General features: G+C 48.1%; 1 protein-coding gene across 1 annotated transcript in view; it reads right to left on the reverse strand.

Moving 5' to 3' along the window:
- INTS3 (integrator complex subunit 3) overlaps positions 1 to 21,831 on the reverse strand; it is a 38,753-nt gene extending 16,922 nt beyond the window's left edge. The window contains exons 1-8 of the mRNA XM_059674871.1: positions 21,107 to 21,831; positions 14,880 to 14,963; positions 13,778 to 13,861; positions 8,564 to 8,677; positions 8,315 to 8,399; positions 6,858 to 6,924; positions 3,675 to 3,819; positions 2,639 to 2,768 (exon numbers count right to left, since the gene is read on the reverse strand). Coding sequence (XP_059530854.1) covers positions 2,639 to 2,768; positions 3,675 to 3,819; positions 6,858 to 6,924; positions 8,315 to 8,399; positions 8,564 to 8,677; positions 13,778 to 13,861; positions 14,880 to 14,963; positions 21,107 to 21,250 — 853 coding nt within the window. The 5' untranslated portion in view covers positions 21,251 to 21,831. The remainder of the gene's footprint in view (positions 1 to 2,638; positions 2,769 to 3,674; positions 3,820 to 6,857; positions 6,925 to 8,314; positions 8,400 to 8,563; positions 8,678 to 13,777; positions 13,862 to 14,879; positions 14,964 to 21,106) is intronic.
- Positions 21,832 to 22,243: the final 412 nt, after the last annotated feature.

Consider the following 22,243-nt stretch of genomic DNA (forward strand, 5'->3'; position numbering starts at 1 on the left):
CTGAGTGGAAGTCCTACAACTAGGAGGAAAGAGAAACGCACACGGACACTCAGAGGAGGCGCAGTGCTGAAGTCAAATTCTGAGGTGCGGAGTGCGCGGAGCGGGCTGGCGGCGGAGGGCGCGGTTGTTGTTTTCAATCGGGAGGGAGTCGCAGACTCTGAGCACCAGATCCGGGCGAGTCTTTAGGGACCCAGACTCAAACGGGAGAAGTGGGACTGTCTGGCTTCGGTCAGAGCGAGTGCAGCTTTCTCTCCCAGCTTTGCAGCGGGTGCTGGGACTCAGAGAGGCAGAGCCCCTGGGGACAGGACTGAGAGCCGCCATAACTGCTCTCTCCAGCCCACCCTGTTGATCCTGTGCGACCCGCCCCGCCCAAGCCCTGCACAGAGGCATTTGCCGGATAGCCTCAGGCAAAGGCTAGATTAGCACCTCCCTAGAGGACAGAAGTTCTCTCACCGCTGACACAACTGATTCTCATAGCCACTTGGCCTGGAGGTCAAACCCTCCCTGGAATTAGCTACAACAATCAAGATTTAACTATAAGACTGCGAACAAAGACCACTAGGGGGTGCACCAAGGAAGCATAACAAAATTCGGAGACAAAGAAACAGGACAAAATTGTCAAAGGAAGATATAGAGTTCAGAACCACACTTTTAAGGTCTCTCAAGAACTGTTTAGAAGCTGCCGATAAACTTAATGAGATCTACACGAAAACTAATAAGACCCTCGATCTTATATTGGGGAACCAACTAGAAATTAAGCATACACGGACTGAAATAACGAATATTATACAGATGCCCGACAGCAGACCAGAGGAGCGCAAGAATCAAGTCAATGATTTGAAATGCGAGGAAGCAAAAAACATCCAACCGGAAAAGCAAAATGAAAAAAGAATCCAAAAATGCGAGGATAGTGTAAGGAGCCTCTGGGACAGCTTCAAGCGTACCAACATCAGAATTATAGGGGTGCCAGAAGATGAGAGAGAGCAAGATATTGAAAACCTATTTGAAGAAATAATGACAGAAAACTTCCCCCACCTGGTGAAAGAAATGGACTTACAGGTCCAAGAAGCTCGGAGAACCCCAAACAAAAGGAATCCAAAGAGGACCACACCAAGACACATCATAATTAAAATGCCAAGAGCAAAAGATAAAGAAAGAATCTTAAAAACAGCAAGAGAAAGAAAGTCAGTTACCTACAAGGGAGTACCCATACGGCTGTCAGCTGATTTCTCAACAGAAACTTTGCAGGCCAGAAGGGAGTGGCAAGAAATATTCAAAGTGATGAATACCAAGAACCTACAACCAAGATTACTTTATCCAGCAAAGCTATCATTCAGAATTGAAGGTCAGATAAAGAGCTTCACAGATAAGGAAAAGCTAAAGGAGTTCATCACCACCAAACCAGGATTATATGAAATGCTGAAAGGTATCCTTTAAGAAGAGGAAGAGGAAGAAAAAGGTAAAGATACAAATTATGAACAACAAATATGCATCTATCAACAAGTGAATCTAAGAATCAAGTGAATAAATAATCTGATGAACAGAATGAACTGTTGATTATAATAGAATCAGGGACATAGAAAGGGAATGGACTGACTATTCTTGGGGGGGAAAGGGGTGTGGGAGATGTGGGAAGAGACTGGACAAAAATCGTGCACCTATGGATGAGGACAGTGGGTGGGGAGTGAGGGCGGAGGGTGGGGCGGGAACTGGGAGGAGGGGAGTTATGGGGGGGGAAAAAAAGAGGAACAAATGTAATAATCTGAACAATAAAGATTTAATTTAAAAAAAAAAAGATAAAAAAAATAAATTTTGAAATTGAGCTGTATGTTAATAAACAGCGACTTCATACTCATTCAAAGTGTGTGTATATTTTTTGAGACACCCTGTATGCATGTGCCTGGCACACAGTTGGCACTCAAAACAACTTAATACACGTTCAATATAAGAGCTGCACCCTGCACACCTCTAATGCGGTTCTGACTCTCCAGGTCCTAACCAACTGTTTTCATGGCAGGTGTGTATGCACACACACGTGTGTGGCAGAGGTGGGGCGGGGAGCAAAGCTGTACAGTTATAGTTTAGACCATAAGCAGGAACTCGGGAAGAAGAAGGGACATGGGAAGGACCGTGTCAGAGGAGGCGCACGGAGCTACTTTCCCTCCCCCAAAGAGGATTTTGACCAGCTGGATCCTTGGAATTCAGAGACAATACTGGTCCTGGGAGGCGCCTTCTCTAACAGGACTCATTCCAGCGCCTTTGCTGACTCAGTCTCACGAGCTGACCTCTGACTCCCCTGCTGGACTCAGTGAAGCTGGAAAGTGGTCATCGGCTCACCCCCTGAGCCAAACAGCTGCCGGGAGGGGGAGGAGCAGGGTCCCAGTGCTGTTTCACTTTTCTTAGGAGCAACGACAGCTGGGGCCTGTCGAGCAGGGCTATCTGGGAACCGTATGGATTGTCCTGTAGCTCTGCCATTCCCTTATCCAGCTGCACTTGGCAGAGCCTGCTTGGTCCCAAGCTTCCTCTATCTGACTCCCAAAGCCTCTCCTACACATGAAACTCTGCCCTCTTGATTCAAGCAGTACATACATACTGACCTCCCACCTCTCCTGGACAGCATGCCCCAGCCCGTACTCACCTGTGAACTGAGGACTCAGGGCCTGGGGGTTATGGATAATATCTTTCCAAAGCAGTTCAAATTCTGGTATCCTGGCAACATTCTGAAGTAGTCTTACGAGGTCCCGGCCAATCATCAAACATTCCATGAACTTGATGGGGTGAGGGGTTACAGATAGGAAAAAGAATGAAAACATGGATTGTTTACCTGCTGCAGAGGGGGCGAAGGAACAACATGTTCCAGGGAGGGAATGGAGGAGGGCTGAAGGGATTATATGATTTCTTCTGGAACGAAGGACTGGCTCCTAGCTGCTCAGGGGAAGAGAGCTCGAAGTTGGAGACTGATGTCAAGGATGAGAGGTTACTAGAAACTGCTGGAACCCTTTTGGCTTTCACATTAATCTCTTGCCTTCTCCTCCCAGAACTGTTTCCATCCAGGTCAAGAGAGACTGAAATTCTAAAAGGATAGGACTAGCAAATTGAACCCCAAAACTCACTTGCTCAACAGAACAAAGGAATGATCTATATCTGTGCTGCCCAAAAGAATACTCATTAGCCACAATTAGCACTTGAAATGTGGCTTATTCAACTAAGGAAAAAATTTCAAAATTTTATCTAATTTTAAAATTTAAACCGCCACTTGTGGCTAGGGGCTACCACATTAGAAAGCATAGCCTTAGACTCATTCAATCTTGGGAGAGATGCTAATGGGCAATTCACAATCCCACCTGATCAGGCAATTACCCAGCGAGGTAGGCGTGGGGGACAGCAGTGAGCACACAAGAACAGCTTGTGTCTGTGGTATACAAGTGCCCACGAAGCTGACCAGGAAAATCCCTAGGATGCCAGAGTAGCGGGCAGCATTTCTAGGAACTAGGGCCATCCCACACTGATTCCCCTACCCTTTCCCCTTCATCCGTCTTAGAATGATGGAAAACACAGCAGACTGTGAACGACCGCCATCACTCCAACATGACATCTCTGGCCCCGGTCACGGGATAAAACCCACAGAGGTGTCCTGCCCTGGGCTTCCCTTCCCCGTACCATCCTGTCCTCACCCGTTCCCGGAGCAGCGAGATGCAGAAGTCCACCTCCTTCTGCCGCAGGGCCTGAAGCTGGGCGGTGCCGTGGTGGTCGACAATGAGGCGGAGGTATGTGTAAACCGTCATGGCAATGAGGATGCTGCTCTTTAACACCCACTCCCTGCAGGGAGGGAAGACAATGGCAGCTGCACGCTGTCTGCACCTGTCCACCCTCCCAATTCCCCCCAAACGTGGCTCCAGGATCTTAGAAATGTCTGATGATTCACACTAGAAGTAGGCTCTTTGATTCCTTGACTGCTCGTTCATACTGTCATTATCTAGGACTATCAACTGGCAAAGGTGGGGACAACGTCCTACTAGTCTACCAGGTGTCCAATACAGATAAATGCTGATGAAAGCCATTTCTCTCTACCATGTAACTACCTAGATCCCAATACAATAATTTTGTTTGTTGACTCACTCCCTCAAACATTTACTGAGTGTCTCTCATGTGCCAAGCATGTGTGAGGTACTAGGGACAGAGATAAGCCATAGCTTCTACCCAACTCAGATATGGGGAAACATTTGTAAGTCTCCCTAAGTCGGTGGGCCTCTGGGGATAACTAAGACCCTTTGAGAACCCTGGAGGTTTCAGAACACACTGTTTGAGCCCTTCCATCATGTTCCATTAACCACCCACCATGCCACAAACCCTTCCCTGGCGTGAGCCCCTCTCTCTCTCTCTCTCTCTCTCTCTCTCTCTCTCTCTCTCTCTCTCTCCACTGATTCCATTCCCAAACGAGTCATCTGCCCTAAATCACAAGCTGAAAAGGAGAACTTCATTTTGGACAGCAAAGCCCATTTTCCTAGGAGTTTTAGACTTTCTCTGGGGAAAAGAAGGTAATGAAAGAATTGTGTGCTCTAAAAGGGGTAGAAAGACGCAGTGGGGAGATTCCAAAAACTCCAATGCCATCTCAAAGTGCCGAATCGGGGAGCTGTCTTCTCCAAGCAACTAGTTTGTAACGCTTGGCACCCCTGCTGGAAGGAGAGAACCAGAGGAAGACAGGGAGTTTAATTAATCCAACCAGGCAACATCCTGATTCCGGAAAAGTGCTACAGCCACCTAATTAAGAGACTCTGGCCTTTTCCTTGCACAGAATGAAAGCAGCAGCCAAGGACACTGGGGAGCGCGCCCTCCCTGTCTGCTACCTTTTAACTCCACAGCCTAGAAACACTTGGGAGGGAGGGAGAGAGGGAGAGAGGGAGGGAGGGAGGGAGGGAGGGAGGGAGGGAGGGAGAGAGGGAGGGAGGGAGAGAGGGAGGGAGGGAGGGAGGGAGGGAGGGAGGGAGAGAGGGAGGGAGGGAGGGAGGGAGAGAGGGAGGGAGGGAGAGAGGGAGGGAGGGAGGGAGGGAGGGAGGGAGAGAGGGAGAGAGGGAGGGAGGGAGGGAGGGAGGGAGGGAGGGAGAGAGGGAGAGAGGGAGGGAGGGAGGGAGGGAGGGAGGGAGGGAGGGAGGGAGGGAGAGAGGGAGGGAGGGAGAGAGGGAGGGAGGGAGGGAGGGAGGGAGGGAGGGAGGGAGAGAGGGAGGGAGGGAGGGAGAGAGGGAGGGAGGGAGGGAGGGAGGAAGGGAGGGAGGGAGGAAGGGAGGGAGGGGGGAAGGGAGGGAGGGAGGGAAGGGTGTGGAAGAGGACACCACACCAAAACATTGTGTTTTGGAGAACAGAAAGGGTAGGACACTTATCTGACACTTGTATACTGAGACTGCACTCTAATTGCCTAAATGAGGGAAACTGAGTTATTTCTGTTTTTTTTTTTAATATGGGTAGTTTCTTTATAACTCTGCTGTCCTTTCTTTATTTTTTTAAATATGTATTTTTAATGATTTCAGAGAGAAGGGAGAGGGAGAGGGAGAGATAAAAACATCAATGATGAAAGAGAATCATTGATTGGCTGCCTCCTGCATAGCCCCTATTGCGGATGAGCCCACAACCCAGCATGTGCCCTTGACCAAAATCAAACCTGGGACCCTTCAGTCTGCCGGCCAACGCTCTATCCACTGAGCCAAACCAGCTAGGGCAGAAACTGAGCTTTAAGGTATGGAAATGGGAGGTATCTTGCATTGGGAACAAAATGTGAAAAACTACTTTTTAGGAAAGTTGCTAACAGGAGTGATAAATGTATCTGTCCAGAAAGAGAAAAAAAGGGAGTCCCTCTGGCCAGGACACAGACATTCTGCAAAGACACCTAAGAGAAGCAGAGGCCTGGTAAGAAATGGCTAGGATCTCGTGTGCTGTGCCAATGGTACCAATAATGATGGAGGCAGTGACTTGTCACAGCTGTGGGTGCACGTCTGTGCCCAGGGCACTAGGTGGCACTGCACAGCTGACCTGGCACAGCTCTCAAGCTTGGGCAGAGCATAGACCACAGCCCTCTCTTTCAGAAGAGTGAATGAGGGAGGAGGTCCACGGATACTAGGAAATAGGAAATACGGGTACGATTAGCCCTCTCCATTATTGACTACTATGGTGTCCTCACCCTGAAACACACACTGAAATCAAGCAGGACCGAGGCCACAGGACCAAGAGGCAGGCCTCAGCCATGGAACAGCCCTCATAATATTTCTGGTCCTTTACTTGATGGGGAAGGGAAAGGATCAGTGAGAAAACACAATATGCCCCCCCTTATGCCCGCTCTACCACTCGAGCCTCCAAGCCCTTGATGCAAACTCTAGCGGGTCTCGATGATCTCCTCACTCCCCCTCTCCCATGCTGCTTCAACAACAACAACAACAACAACAACAAGAGAATGGGTTGGATGGAAAGTTTTGGAAGAGAGAAAAGGGGTACCTGCCAGGCCTGGGTATTTGGCTGGCCCCATTCTGCTGAGCTCATTCTCCCCCCCTCCCCACAAAGATAAACATTCCAAGGAGGTCTGGGTCAAAAATAAACCCTTATCAGATGAAACTAGTTTTTCCTGGGCTCTGAGATATTTCAGCAAAGACCTCCTTTCCCAATCCTTCATCCCTTTGGGCATATCATGGCATTAATTCCTTCGCTTGCCACCAATGGAATTGCTTCTCCCTCCCCTGCCTTAGTCTCTCTAACCCAAGGTGTTTGGGGTCACCTAACAGTCTTCATACACTCCTTTCATCCCATTTCCCACACCTGAAACCAACAAGGCCATCTCTGGCTCTCTCCCCACCCTTCATGGTAGACTCTACCTCTGCTCCGTCAGGATATCCAGAACACTTTCTGCCAACCAGATGTTTTTTGCCGTAATATCCCCACCTAATCAAAAGGGAGAAGAGAGAATCAGAATGATTCTAATTAGCTACTCAGATACACAATACATTTCGTGAGCTGTCCCAATGGTCCATCCCTAACTGTTATCAATCATTGATGTTCTGAGTCTTGGAAAACTGCCTTTTGTTCTGTCAGGCTTTAAAGTTTCCTCCTTTACCTCCAGAGAGAAGGGAAGGGAAGGTTCTAGATTTTTCCAGAAACTAGAGCTGCAACTTTTCCAAAGATTAGCGTTTGGAGTGGGAATACTTTGACCCTTGAAAGGAATGTCTGGGAAGGACACCATGGTTGGAAAGAAAGGAAGACATCTCAGATAGGGCCTGAGAGGTGCCGGGGGCTGGGGACAGTAGCAGCCAGAATGTGTACGTCCCACATCCCGTGTCAGGCTCATGACGGGCCAAAGGTTTCTTGTTTCCCGGTATCAGTGTGCAGGGCTTGCTAAGGAACTTCTTGGGGCAGAATTAATATGCAGCAGCACCAGACCAAAGTCTAAGGATGAGAAGTGAGAACTGACAGTGCCTGACAGGGGAGGAAGTGCCAGGAGCGTGGATAAAAACACCCTGCACAACGCTATGTCTTGCCCCAGGACCCAATTTAAAAATTCAATGTTCACACAGTCACACATCACATAAATTAAGGTTTACAGACATCAAAACAGGAGCATCAGTGTTACATAAAATCCTAAGGAAAGAAACAAAGAACCAACGGGCAATGGTGAAGGAGAGGCAGGCTCATTTTTAAACAAACACATGCGATCTTGCAGAAGTGGCACAGGCAGGCCTCTTGGATATTCAGTGGCCTAGACAGATGTCACCAATGCCAAGAAGATAACAAAACCTAAATGTCAGGGTCTGTTCTGTGACATGGTTTGTCCCTCAAACTGGCCCTAATCAGATGTCATAATTATTAGGGAGCAAGTACACAGAACATGGGGGTGGAGCCAAGGAAGATGTCTGCTTCTGAAAGCATAATGTGATGGGAACAAATTATTGGCCCTCACTTCTCTCCTCATTCCTTCCAGATCCTTTCAGATCCAATACCCCATAAACCCCAGTATGCATTTTACTGATTATTGATGAGACTGAGCACCTTCTCATGTCTACTGACTATTGGCTTGACTGGCTAAAATAGGTCAACTATTCTATGTCAGGCCTGAGTTTGGCAGGAAGAAAAATGAGGCAAGACTTATTGATTCAAAAGGCGCCCCGTGATTTTTCAATTTCTTCTTCAACGTATGTGGCCAGAAGACGCCTTTCTCACAAGGAGAGTCTAAATGACCCAGAAACGGAGTCCCTGAGGCACGCAATCATTCTCCATTGCCTGGTGCAGTCTCTGGGCTCCTCTCCTTTCTTCTTTATGCTCTTGCCATCAAACTCACCAGCAATCTGCTTCATGAATGTCATGCATACACCATCAGCTCCCAGAACCCCACTCTTCACTAGTTCCCGTACCAACCACACCAACTAAAGGAGAAAGGAAAAAACAGATGAAGAGAAGGGCCTATGAATTTGAGAAACGGGCTCATCCAATAACATTTCAACTTAGGTGTACAAAGGTGGGGGTATGTTACGCCCGATTCCTCCTCTGTTCAGTCTTGGAGCTGCATCTCTTTTCTTTCTGGCCTTACCTGAGTTCGGCAGGTGTCCTGCAACTTCAAGTACTTCTCCATAAGTATCTGGTTGATTTTATTCAAGACGATATTCATGCCGTCACGAGTCACCAGAGCCAAATCCCGGTAACACTGAGAAGAGAGTTTTGTAAGCAGCCAGCAAGCTGGGGATCCACTCCTGACCCCACCCACAGGGGCCCCCTGACCTGTTCAACTTAACACCAATATGAGTAGCAATGAAGGACTTTCCACTCTGTGCTAACCTATCCCTTGCTCCATCACATGGAGTGGGATGGGGGGTGGGGGCAGACTGAGCTATTCTCTAATAAAGCAGAAAAGCCTGCTAAGAAAGGCTCCCTGTCCCCCCACCTCCCTTCTTAGGAAATGTCACACTGTTTGATGCCACACGCTGAGCAAAACCAGGTGGAGGCCATCTGCTTTTCATCTGCCAGTAAAAGGTCACCACAGAATGGGTTTGGTTGAACAGGCCAGAAAGGATCACAAAGAAGTTTTTAAGCCTGTACTGACCCAGCCAGAAGAAGCAAAGGGATAGGAGTATTAAAGGAAGAGGATCCAGGGACCTGGGCCCCAGAAAGAAAGGGCGAAACTAAACTGAATTTCCTTAACTCCATGTCTTCCTTTTCTCTGGGCTGCCCTTGGCTTTTGCCAAGTATTGAAAAAGGAGGGGTCCTTATGCATACCCACCCCTGGGGGAGCTGAGGGAGGGCATTCCAATTCTCTCTGAGAGTTCTTGCTTCCCTTCCCCCTAGAGCTTTTCTCACCCGGTCTCTCTGGAGACCAGACTCCTGGAGGAATACCTTAGGGGACCTCATTAGCGACCTTCTTGGCCTGCTGAGTTCTCTGCTGCCAGGGTCTGAGCACAAAGGGTAAAATTAGGTAGGCAGCTTTCCACGACCTTGGAAGGCTGGCATCAACCATAATAGCAATTATAACAGCAATTATAATGCATTGGCATTATGTGCCAAGTTGTATCATATATATATTATTGCATTTGAATTACATAACAACCCTTTGAAATAGTACTATTTATTATCTCTGTGTTTACGGGTGAGAAAACAGGCATAGAGAGGTTAAAATAGTTTGACCCATGTAACATAAGAGATAAGAGGAAGAACCAGGATTCAAGTCTGGACAGTCCAATTGTAGAATCCATGCTCTTAACCACCCCTGTACCACTGTTAGAAATCACTAAAAGAAGAGGCTGCTGGGATGGAAATAAGAATGTACGGTGGTTCTGAGACTGCTAGGTTTTTAAACTCTTTCATCCTAAGTAGTCAAAAGAGGAGTACTCAAGACCAGCTGCTCCCTGGCCTTGGAGTGACTGGGGACTCCTAAGAGATTAGCTACTGTCGCTTCCTCTTGTCTCTAGTGTCCTTAAGTCAAACTAATTAATATAATGGAAATACCAACACTTAGGGAATCCCACATGTGCTGCGAACGTTTCATACCCAAAGGAAACCTTGATTATTCTCTGGCTCCATCTGAGGTGAAGGCAGGGAGATCAAACGTATAAGCAAGGGAACAAGGAAGAGATAAAAGGATCCAGTGAACTACTGCCAACGTGAGGTCAGTAAATGTTGGTGGTATAGCCTGGAGCCTCCCCCAGAGATGTGAGCCACAGAATGCAGAGAGGATGAGGGAGGCAGAAGAAAACCAGAGAAGAGCCCTCCTGTCTATTCTAACGAAAGCAGAAATGTAGAATAAACCCAGAACAGGGAAGAAAGAGTCTCTGAGGAGACACAGGGTCAGATGAAGGAAGCAGATACTGCCTGCCTCATTCCATGTTCCAGCCGGGACCTTAACAACCACCACTGCTAGTCACACATGGCAGCTGGGTACCAGGAGTATCATCTTTCTGATGCTGCCAGTTTTCTCACCAACCTCTGTACCAGTTTGCTGACTGGCTTGGAAAACAAATAGAGGGGGAGAGGGAGGACTCAGCAGGCAACAGAGAAGAGAAGGAGAGTCTCAAGAGAAAGGAAAGGTGACAGGATGGTGCTGTGGTCGCACATCTGTCCTGGGTCTGTCGAGGCAGATATTCCATCCAGCCCCGGCCCTCACAGCCCCCAACTTCCTGGAGCTGTCTGCTTAGGGAACTGTATCTAGACCAAGAACTGCCAGGGCCGGAGTCCTTGACCCCTTGGTGAAGAGAGATCTTGGCATTGATGTTAGACCCCTCTTTGTATCTACTGACTACCAGCGCCTACACGGAAGGCAAGGCCTCTCCTTTAGCCTCTCTTCTTCAGCCAGGCCTGCTCCCAGCTATTCAGTTCAGACATCAAATAGGAAATAAATAAAGGCAAAGAATATAAACATTCCTAAGAGTTGCCGAGAGAGCAGACGTAAATCCAGAAGGTACATCTGGAACAAAATCCACCCCATGCAGATTCTACTCTCCACCAATACCTGATCTGTTTTCTCTTCAACTGAGTTCTCTGGTTCAATCCACCCACTTAGAAGTCCTAGAGAGCTGGCCCTAACTCTGAACCTGCCTGCCAGCACTGACACAGGCTCCTCACCTCACGCTCCCAGAGCAAATTTCTCATGTGTTCAAGACTTAGTTTCTACTCCCACCCTCTCCATTATCCCCTGTGAAGATGCAGGAACAACGGAATCCCCAATCCATCCTTAGGTTTCTGTTCCAGAGACAGAATTAACCCGAATAAACCCTTAGAAAACACTCCCCTTGTTTTACGCTAAAGCCTGAAACAATGCATTAGGATCAGTTCTCATCAGTAACTCCCACCTAAACTTCTGCAGGACAGAAGTATTTCACAACATAATCGACCTTTTAGGGAGAAGGATCAAAGCACAATGGGGGATACGTCACTGACTCTTCCACCATAATCTGACCTGGCTCAAGGACTCTGAATGAGTCACTGACGGTGCCTCACTTGCCTAAAACTGTATCCTTCTATTTCCCCATCTTTACCCACTTTGTCTGAAGAGGCCTGACCTGGGCGTCTGTCTACGTAGGAAGCTCCCAGGTAAAGGATTTACTTAGAAACCTTTAGCATGTGAACATAATCCTGATGTAGCTGGCAACCAGCAGTGAGACCCAAGGCGAGGGCCTGGGCCACCCCAGAGGGCTATTGTAGGGCACAAAGACGACAAGGTACTCTTGTCCCTTGCTGGGTCTGGATGACCAAATTCACAACATAATAAGCTTTCATACCGCAGAGTCCTGAGGCCTCTCACTGCCAGGACAGACAAAGAACTAGAAATACTCCACACACCCTGCTCCCTTGACTAATGTTTACTAATATACCCTCACTGATTCAGAGCCCATCTGAAACAAATGAAAAAACAGCAGGCCCAGCTGGTGTGGCTCAGTGGTTGAGCGTTGACCTATGAACTAGGAGGTCACGGTTCAATTCCTGGTCAGGGCACATGTCTGGGTTTCAGGCTCAATCCCCAGGGTGAGGTGTGCAGGAGGCAGCCAATCAATGATTCTCTGTCATCATTGAAGTTTCTATCTCTCTCTCCCTTCCTCTCTGAAATCAATAAAAAAATCTTTAAAAAACAAACAAACAACAACAACAAAAAACAGCGGGCAAAATGACTTCGCATGAAGATGATTAAATGATATTTTAATTGTATTTATGAAACCCACAGAAGAAAAAATTAAACCTCAACCCCAATCCCTACACATCCAACTTTGCCAATAATTTCTTTAAAATAGAAGGGCTACCTGGCCGGGTTGTTCAGTTGTTTAGTGTCATCACTATATGCCAAGGTTGTGGGTTCAGTCCCCAGTAAGAACACATACAATAATCAACCAATGAATGCATAAATAAGTGGAACAGCAAATCAATGTTTCTCTCTGTGTCTGTTTCTCTCCCTCCCCCCCCTTCTAATATTAATCAATCAATACATAATAAAATAAAATAGAGGGGCTAGACTTGATCATATCAATCACTGTTTAACACCACCAACTTGGCAATATTCATTTGTTTCCAAGGATCTTAATGACAAATTCAGTATGAAAATGAAACGCCAATTTAACTCAACAAGGTCCCAGCCCAGAAATGGCCTGTGAAACCAAGGACTTGTGAATACTTGCTGCCCCACCCTCCCAACAAGCATACCAGACCCTCCTCCAGCTGGCACCAGAAGAGTACAAATACACCTGGTTGCCATGCCCATAAATTCTTCTCCTGAGGTTAATTCAAGCAGCTATGCCAGGGGGCCTGGCATCCTGTCTTTGTCCCTAGGGATGACCTTTCTCTGGTTCTCCTTGAACAAACAATAATGTCTCTGATATCAAGTTAACTTATGGATAAACAGGGAGCAGTTTAGGGAGAGGGACAAAGCCACCAACCTCATATGGCTTTTCCGAAGGATAAATGAGAACCTGTCTGGATACAGCCTAACACAACGCTGGGCACAGGGCACGTTTGCCTTTCCACACTCCCCTTGCTCAGGGAAGGGCCGGTGAGAATATTAAATTCTCCCACTCTAAGTGTTCCTCTGTTAGCAGCATAGAGTTAATGCCCGATATCAGACATAAACTTCTAAACCAACATGCCAAGACACAAAGGACACAGAATTGCTGGAAAGGGGAAATGGGAAGAGGTAAAAGACAGAATTCTGCTCCTCTGTTACAGAAAGAACAGCATCCAAAGAGAGCATCGTGTCCAGCCCCTCGGCTCAAGGACGGATCCCACGTAAGCCATTCCACATGAAGAAAGCTCTGTGAAAACCCGACCAGTTTTCAGGCAGTATTCCTCAGGAAGCCTAATTCTAGCTAGTCCATCACATTATTACTGTGTCAATCACCTAACATCCAGCTATCTAACTTAAATCCTATCTGCTGCAACCTTCAGCCTGCCTTCTGTTCACCTGCCAGTGAGAGAACCTGAAAACTACAGATTATGCGCTTCTGGGGAAGAACTCCCCTGGTGACAGTGGTTCTGTTCTCTAGATTACACCCCAAGTCTTTTAGCCTTGAGTAGTGAACCTGAAATGTGAAGCCTTTTATATGCTTTTCACGCTCACAACTGCCTGTTAGCTTCAGAATCGAGAGGCAGAGAAGGGACTTTAGTCAGAGAATGACAAATTTATGGAGCGTAAAAAACTATATTTAGAGACCGAGGTGGCCCAGCTCTGCTCACAGTGTCTGGCACTATGCCATGAAGCCATATCCATGTTCCACCGTGTTCTCAGATCGTATCTGAGGAGGGTCTGTGGATCCAGAGCAGGGCATCTTACCTTCTGGGCTTGAGTAGGTTCAGTGAGGACAAGAGTAAAGAGACCCAGGCAGATTTCCTCATGTTGCGGGGGGCCTTTGCATACCTGGGATCAGAGGAAGAAAAAACAATAGTTGTCACTCACAGGAGAAAAGTTCTCGAGCACAGTTTCTCCCAGAAAACTTGGGACTCCTAGGCAACCTGCAAAGGAGAATCATCAACTCCTAAATCTGAGGATTCCTTCTCCTAACAGTGGTGGGGCATCTGTTCTAGGGGAGAGGTGGAGGGAAAGGATAGATCGTATTGCTTTTCTCCAAGGCTTGATGCAGACCAGGGGCAGAAAATTAAGTGTTTAAAATGGAAAAATAAACAAATCCTCCTCCACTTCCCAGACCTTAACAGCCTTCAGCAGAGCAGGAGCTGCAAACAGTCATGGAGTAGCACAAATCATTGAACCTCTGACATTTGTAAGGGAAACACATAATGACAATTAAAAAAATAATAACAAAATAAATATTAGTCAGTAATACTTACAGGGCATTCACTATGTACCATTTTTCTAAGTCCTTCATATGGACTATTTATAATATTTTTTCAACGCCACAGATTAGAACATGTGAAAGATCACATGTGAAAGAATGGTTTACAAAGAAAAAAAAGTCACTATGGAACTATGAGTTATTATTTAAAGTTGTTATTTAAAGATGCCTAAGGGCCCAGTGTGGCTCAGTGGTTGAGCATCAACCTATGAACCAGGAGGTCATAGTTCATTCTGAGCCAGGGCACAAACCTGGGTTGCTGGCTTGATCCCCAGTAAGGGGGTGTGCAGGAGGCAGCCAATCAATCATGCTCTGTCATCATTGATATTTCTTTCTCTCCCTCTCCCTTCCTCTCTGAAATCAATAAAATATATATATATATATATAATTTTTTTAAAGATGCCTAAGGCTCCAAGAAATGAACTCCCACAAGTAAGAAAGAGGAGTTGGAAGCCTGGTTTGGGGAGCCAAGACACTGACTTCAGTTCCCTAATTCCCACCACTTAAGTCTTTCCATCTTTCTGACCATGTCTCAGAGCTTTCGACTCCGCAACAGTGGACAAGGGGAGAGAGCATTATACTCACGTAGGCATTGAGGGCATCATTGGCCTCTCTCTCCGAGACACCAGTAGTCATCGATGTCACAATGCTCATACATCTTTCCAGCCTCTGTGAATGAGGAAAATGAACAGTGAAATACTTCTGGCCCAAAAACGTTTTAGAAATTCCAACATCATTATGTCTCCAGAGCTAACTACCATCACTGTGGGTATAATCAGCAAAATCCAGAATGTGGAAAACATGACACGTGACCTGATTTCTTTCACACGTAAACTGCAAGGAAAAAGTCCTGCCTGGGTGGCTCAGTCGGCTGGAGCAAAAAAAATGTGGCAGGTTTGATTCCTAGTCAGAGTGCACATACCTAGGTTGCAGGTTTGATCCCATTGGGGCGCATACGGGAGGCAACTGATTAATGTTTCTCTCTCTCTAAAAATCATTAAAAACAGGCCTAGCCAGTTTGGTTCAGTGGATAGAGCATCTGCCTGCAGACTGAACGATTCCAGGTTCGATTCCAGTCACCAGGTTGTGGGCTCAATCCCCAGTAGGGGGCGTGCAGGAGGCAGCAAATCAATGATTCTCATCATTGATGTTTCTATCTCTTTCTTCCTCTCCCTTTCTCTCTGAAATAAATTATATTTAAAAAAAGAAAATTAAAAATAAATAAATAAATAGAAATCATTGAAAACAAATCCTTGGGTGAGGATTAAAAATAGAACACTTTGCCCTAACCGGTTTGGCTCAGTGGACAGAGCATCGGCCTGTGGACTAAAGGGCCCCAGGTTCGATTCCAGTCAAGGGCATGTACCTTGGTTGTGGGCACATCCCCAGTAGGGGGTGTGCAGGAGGGAGCTGATCGGATGTTTCTCTCTTATCGATGTTTCTAACTCCCTATCCCTCTCCCTTCCTCTCTGTAAGAAATCAGTAAAATGGCCCTGACCAGTTTGGCTCAGTGGCTAGAGGTCATCACAAAACATCTTGTTGAGAACGGGTTGTACTGCAGCATTGTGAGGAGCCAACCAATAAGGACAATGGGAAAGAGGCCTGAAGACAATCCTCCTTTGACAGCCAACCCTCAGAGTATAGGGCGGCACAGGGTAGAACTGAGTGTTAGGCAAGGAGCTCCCACAGCCACAAAACTTCAATCTAAAATAGGCCCAAAGCCGCTCAGGTTTGAAGGTATTATAACTTCACTCTCATCACCAGGCCTGTCCCTCAAATTAGGTCAGATCACTGTGTTCAGCCTTACTCAACAGCACCTGGGTACTTGTGACAAGGGGCTGTGAGAGCACATGAAAGCTGAGCGTGACTCTCGCAACCCACCTCACCCACAAGCTCTGAGATTCAGCACCACCTCATCTAGCTCCTGTGTGAGGGGAGGAAGGAAAACCTTCAGGTTGGATTTTCTCTTCTGAAATCGTATCCCTCCAGCCAAGGTAGTCATCAATGACCGCAGCATCTCACCTACAGGCAGGTCCAGTGGGTAGGTCCAAACTATTTTTGCTGACAGCTCTGGGGGGAACTGTTCACCCAGCAGTGGTCGGCAAACTGCGGCCCCTTGAGTGCGGCTCTTCCACAAAATGCCACGTGCGGATGCACACGTACAGTGCAATTGAAACTTCGTGGCCACACTCAAGGGGCCAAAGAGCTGCATGTGGCTCGCGAGCCTCAGTTTGCCGACCACTGGCCTAGGGTAACAAGCAGAATCAAAGTGGAGGAAGATGAGACACAAGCAGCAGCACCCTAGAATTCTAGATATTGCTTCCTCCTCAAAGGAAAAATCTGCTGGATCAGCAGAGATGCAAGTCAAAGAGCAGCAGCAAGCTAATAAGCAAACTGACAAGCAGAGCCCCACCACCACTCGCTAGCCTTGGGCTAACCTGGGGTGAATGACTTATCCTCTCTAAACCCTGGGTTGCTCATCTGAAAATAGAAACAGAGCCTGTATTGCGAAGATACGCTGAGGATTCAAGGAGATAGCATACATAATGTGCAAGCACCTAGCACACAGCCTCAGCTGAATTAGAATCATTCCCTTTGTGAGGAAGCTCAGCAGCTGCACAACTAAATCTACGAGGACCAGACCGGCCCCCGCCACGACGGCTAATGGCTCATCCTTAAAGATTCCTGAAAACTGAATCCTGCTGCTATAGAGCATGGGTTAAGTCCCTAGCCAGACTGAAAAGCCTCCTCTCCTACTTACCTTCGGTAAACCTTTGCCTTCTAGGAGAGAAGGAAAAAGCTCAGGGGAGAGGGGAGGAAGACTACCTGATGGACCTTGCACCGAGATCCTACAGCGAAGACAGATACGCAGCCCCATAGCCGTGACGGAACAGAGGCCTTGGCTGAAGCAGGTTTCTCTAGGCCCCTCCTCCATATTCTAAACTCCACTCAGAGGCCTGAGGCAATGCTCTGAGTCACTGCCCCGTCCAGAAGGAAAGTGGCCTCTTGGAAAGTAAGGATGTACGAAGTGGGAGGGTCCAGAATTTGGATGTGTGGGTAACAGCAGTGAGAAAAGAAACATGAGGGCCAGTCCTTCCAGGCAACCGAAGTATGAAAGATGCTACTCTTTCTGAACTATGGAAATTACTTTTCCAAACACGGATGGGAGAACTAATTACAAATCATTCAGGGTGACAGAAGGACCACACTGCCTCAAAGAGACTACAGGAGGCCAAATCTCTACAATCAAGTAGCAGTACCCCCTCTTTCCCCCCTCACCCCTCCCGCCCCCCAGTCTCTAGAGGCCCTGAGCAAAGATGCAATCATACATGCAGTTGCCAACAGCTGGCAGAACAGCTCTGTTCAGAGCAAGCCCTCCACAACAGCACCTCAGAGAGCTGAGTAATTATTTACCATTTCTAGGAGCTTCTGAATTAATTTTCCTAGTTCTAAGAGTACCTGAACATGGTTTCCATGATAGCAGCAGTAGGTGGAGTATGGGCAGAGGGGGTGGGAGGTGGCCTTTCAGTTTTCCAGTATATACCTGAAGCTGGAGACTGAAGTCAGAAGGATCCCTCTAGCCTCTCAGTTTCCCCTCCCTCAGCCAGGTGAATGTACAGTCTGGTAACAAATGTAAATTAAATACGACCCCCTTATGGAAGTCAGTGAGTGGCCTTGAAGGACTAAATTCTACCACCTTCAGAAAAAGAGGATATGATCCAACCTGAAAAATCCCAAGGACCTGCATTATTGAACAAGCCGGGTTTCCAAGTACTCCACAACCAAGAGTCATGTATCTGAGAAATGAGGATTTAATCCTACCAGACCTGAGGCCCTGAACTTAACTGTCCCCTATACCTGGGCTCCTGAGCATTAAAGAGAGAAAACCAACATGACATAGAAATATGTTAGTTACATGCAAACAAGTGGTTAGAATAAGATGGAACTTGGAGACATTGTAGAAAATAGGTCTACCTTTCATCTACCTTTCATCTAGCGCCAATATTCCACCTTTGAGTGGAAATTACCGAAAAATCGGTACAGCGGTCTGTAGGGTTAAGGGGGTGGAAAATCATAGATAACTCAAAGTCCATTTCCTAGAGATTCCTCACAGACAAGATACGGATCATTCCTTGGAGAAAGCCTGGGAGGGACATACCTGTAACCAAAGGCAACCCTGAGACCTGCCCATAGCTTCAGGGGAAGTTCTGACTTGTTTGGGCCACAGCTCCTGCTTTCAGCCTACTTCCAAGTGGACAGGGTCCTTCTCCGCAGAGAAATGACCGGGGGGGCTGAGAATGTTTATGAGACTAGGAGCTCCATGTTCTAAATGCTTCCAATCTGTGGCACTATTTTTATCTCATTCCCAAAAGGGGACAGGGATCGGCAAGAATTCCCTCTTCAAAGAGAGGAACAGGGCCAAGGAGAAGAAAGGATACAATGCTCCCTGGGGTAGCAGAGTCCCAGTCCCGGCCTGGAATGCTCTCCACCAGTGCTTCATACTGCAGACCCTAAAGGGCCCTTCCTCATCACGCCCCGTCTCTTCACTCCCATAACCAGTGGTTTTGTTCACCTCCCTACGGTAAGTTAACTCAGACTTTAGATGGTAAGTTCTGGAAAGCAGACCTTGGGTCTCCCTCATTCTCTTTCCTATCAGACCCAGCACTCTAAGCACCTACGGTCAGGAAGCTGTGTTCCCAGGCAATAGGTAGGCCTGTGTGAGAAGATAACCAAACGAGAACAAGCAGAGACCAGCGAGTCTCCATGAGGTTGTGATAACTTCTGTGTGCAAACATCTGTGGGGAGACCCTGAGGAAGAAGCCAGTAAGTCTTGCCCTTGGAGACACTCTGGTCTAATGGGAACCATACACATGGGGTTAAAAACAGAGTGGCAAGAAAAAGAAAAAAAAAAGAGCAAGATGAATTGCAAAACATAACAACAAAACAACAACAGAGTGGCAAGGCTTGCTGGAAAATTCAAATGCAAAGGACAAAGGGCAAAGAAAGGGGGAGCCCAAGACGTGCTGGAAACATCTACACCACGAAGGATTTCAGAAAAAAGAGACCCTTCCTCCCCCTTCTCCCTGGAAACAGCTGAAAGTTCACTTTCAGACAGACCAGAAAAAGCAAGAAAATAAACGCTTCCTCTCCTTTGTGTTCCCCTCCTGCCATTCCACTTGGTTTACTAGTAAACACGTCACCGCTCAGAACAGGATGCGGATTCTGTGGCACAGATTAGATCGGAGGCAGGATGGCTCTAACAATCATGGTGGTAAAAATAAACAGGTTTTCATCCAACTTTGGGGACTTCTCCCTTCCACTCACACTGGTGGAGGGATCAAAGGCAGTCAGTTATTTTCTCTCTACAATTCCAGAGCTCCAGCACTACCACAAAGGGCTCAATAAATACTTTGTCAATGACAGTGGCCACTTCTAAAAAAAAAGTGGGTAATTCAAACTGTCAAACAATCCTGGAGTCATTATCTGCTGCATTTGGGAATACATTACTCTTAGAAGCACTGTGTATGTTCCGAGTTATATCTACTTTACCTGATAAAAACAACAGGAGAAAACAAACTTTGATTTTCCTAAAAGCACAAAGAATTATGGGGGCGATGCATGATAGGAAGCCGATCTGTGAGGAGACATTTGCTGGTGGATAATCCTCAAAGTTGCTATCCAGCATCTCTTGATTCACAAAATTCATTTCTGTATATAAATTCCACCACCTGAACCTGAACCAACATTTCTCCAAATCTAAATTCTGAATTCCACCTCTCTGCCTGCCCACCCACTAATATTTGATAAAGGGCAGTGACAGTTAAAAGCAGGGAAATGGCCAGTGAAGAGCCAGTGTCTAACTTACTCATCCTGTCCCTGGATAACCAAGTTGAATGCATTAGATCTTAAGGACATTTCAACAATCATTTCCCAGTTCTGGGTCTCATATTCCTAAGTATGTCTCTTGGTCTGTGACGGTGGAAAGAGATGCATGAGCCAATCTGGGTGGGCAGGGGCAGGGGCAGAGGAACAAGTGGGGAAAGGGAGGAGAGGTGTACTATCCCTCATCTAAAATCCCCCTTACACTCCACTCCATCACCTCACTCCACCCACTTCCTTGGCATCTTTCCCTGTGCCATCTGGTTCTGAAGCTGTCCCCTCACCCCACTGCCGCAGAGGATGCCAACTAAACACTACCACGTTTGCTTAAGTTGTCACTCACTCCAAATGCCCAGTTAAGGGAGCATTTGAGATCTTGCTCCCCGTATATGCCATCAATTTGGCTCAAGTGAACTATTACAAAAACTCACAAATAAATAAATAAAGACATGCCCAGTTAACATAAACTGGCCGTTGACTGTGCCTACATGAAGCCAATACTGTCTAACATAAGGGTTCAAGATCTGCTGCAAGTTCCTATGGGCCCCCCGGACACGTACACAGACACACATTACTTCTCAACATACGACCTAAGTCTGAAACAGGGCAACTATTAAGAATAGCTGTGGCCTGTTATGTGGAAAGGAATGTCAAAAAAATAAAATAAAATAAAAAATCGGTAGATCTGGACGCTGTCTCCCTTCCTCATCAACACCCCCTCCCCACCCATTTTCACACGAGTGGCTTCTGTTGCTATGACAACCTGTCCAGGAAGTTGGCCCACACTTCTTCCTTCAGGAACAGGAAGTGTGGAACAGTGTGTTGCCTTGGAAAAAACTGGCAGGCCTCCTCCCCAACCCCCACCCCACATCCGCTCCGGTGTCCCTCCTCAGCCCCGTTCCTCAGCTCCCTTCCCCTCCCCCCACACCTACCTCCTCTAACTCATCCTTGGCATCCAAACTGGTGGAAAGGAGCAGCCTCCCCCCTCCTGGGGCTCCTGCTCCCGCTCCTCCTCCACCTCCCGCTGCTCCTGCTGCAGCAGCTGCTGCTGCGCCCTTTCCCTTCTGTAACTCCATGGCTGCAGCCCGGAGGCGGGAAGAGGCCAGGGAGGGGATGGCTGGGGGGTCCTAGCAACGAGGACCTCTGGGTTGCCAGGGACCGGGGGCGAAGGGACTCGTGGGGAGGGGAGGGAAAGGGTCCCTGTCCTCTCCACGCCTCCCTCCTCTGCGGAAGGCCGCTCTGCAGGAGGCCAAGGCGGGCGGCCCTCTAGGTCCTGCCGTGGAGGGGCAGCGCCGGGGAAGAGCCGTTAACTCTGCTGAAGTCAGGGGCTGCGCCCCTAGGGGGGGAGGACAGGCTTCCGGCCCCGAGGAAGTGGGGATAAGCCCCTTCTGGCTCTGACCCTGAGAGAGGTAGGGGAACCCTAAGTTTCTGCCTCAGGAGCTGGGTGCAAGAGCAGTCCTGCCCCGCAGTGGGGGGTGGGCAAGCTCCTGGCTAGCGCCCCCAGGGTTAGAGAGCGAGGCTCCTTTGGATCCGTCCCCGGGGGGTGAGGGTGAGGCAATAAGCGCTACAGGAAGGCACCGAGGGCCAGCTTCTCCCTACACCACACAGAGGCGGCCATGGTGGAAGGGCGGGGGGTGGGAAGGCGGAGGGGACAGCGGGGGAGGGGAGGAATCGTGGAGGCCCGCGCCGGAAGTGAGCAGTCGCGGTCCTCGGCCTCCGCCAATTGCGGCTTCAGCGGTGACTCAGAGTCGCGGAGCGGTGGGCGGAGGACAGCGGCCGGCCTTTTCCCAGCTGCCAATGATATTAAGAAGAGCGACCGTCCTGATGGACAACGAGAACACCCAATCGCAGCCCTCATTTGCTCTTGGAGGGCGGGGTGGCCGACTTCCGGAGGCTGGCAGTGCAAGGTGATCAGGAAGGAGCGAGGCTGCGCTTGCGCGCACTGATGCGCATGCGCAGCGCGGGCCTCCGCCCTCCTTAACTCCCTTAACCCGCCTTTCCTCTCTCCATCCGGAGCTTGGGGGAAGGTACAGGAACTGGGAGACTGCGGTTGACTTCGGGAAACCCCA

This window comes from Myotis daubentonii, chromosome 18 (genome assembly GCF_963259705.1).
Source record: "Myotis daubentonii chromosome 18, mMyoDau2.1, whole genome shotgun sequence".
Taxonomy (NCBI): domain Eukaryota; kingdom Metazoa; phylum Chordata; class Mammalia; order Chiroptera; family Vespertilionidae; genus Myotis; species Myotis daubentonii.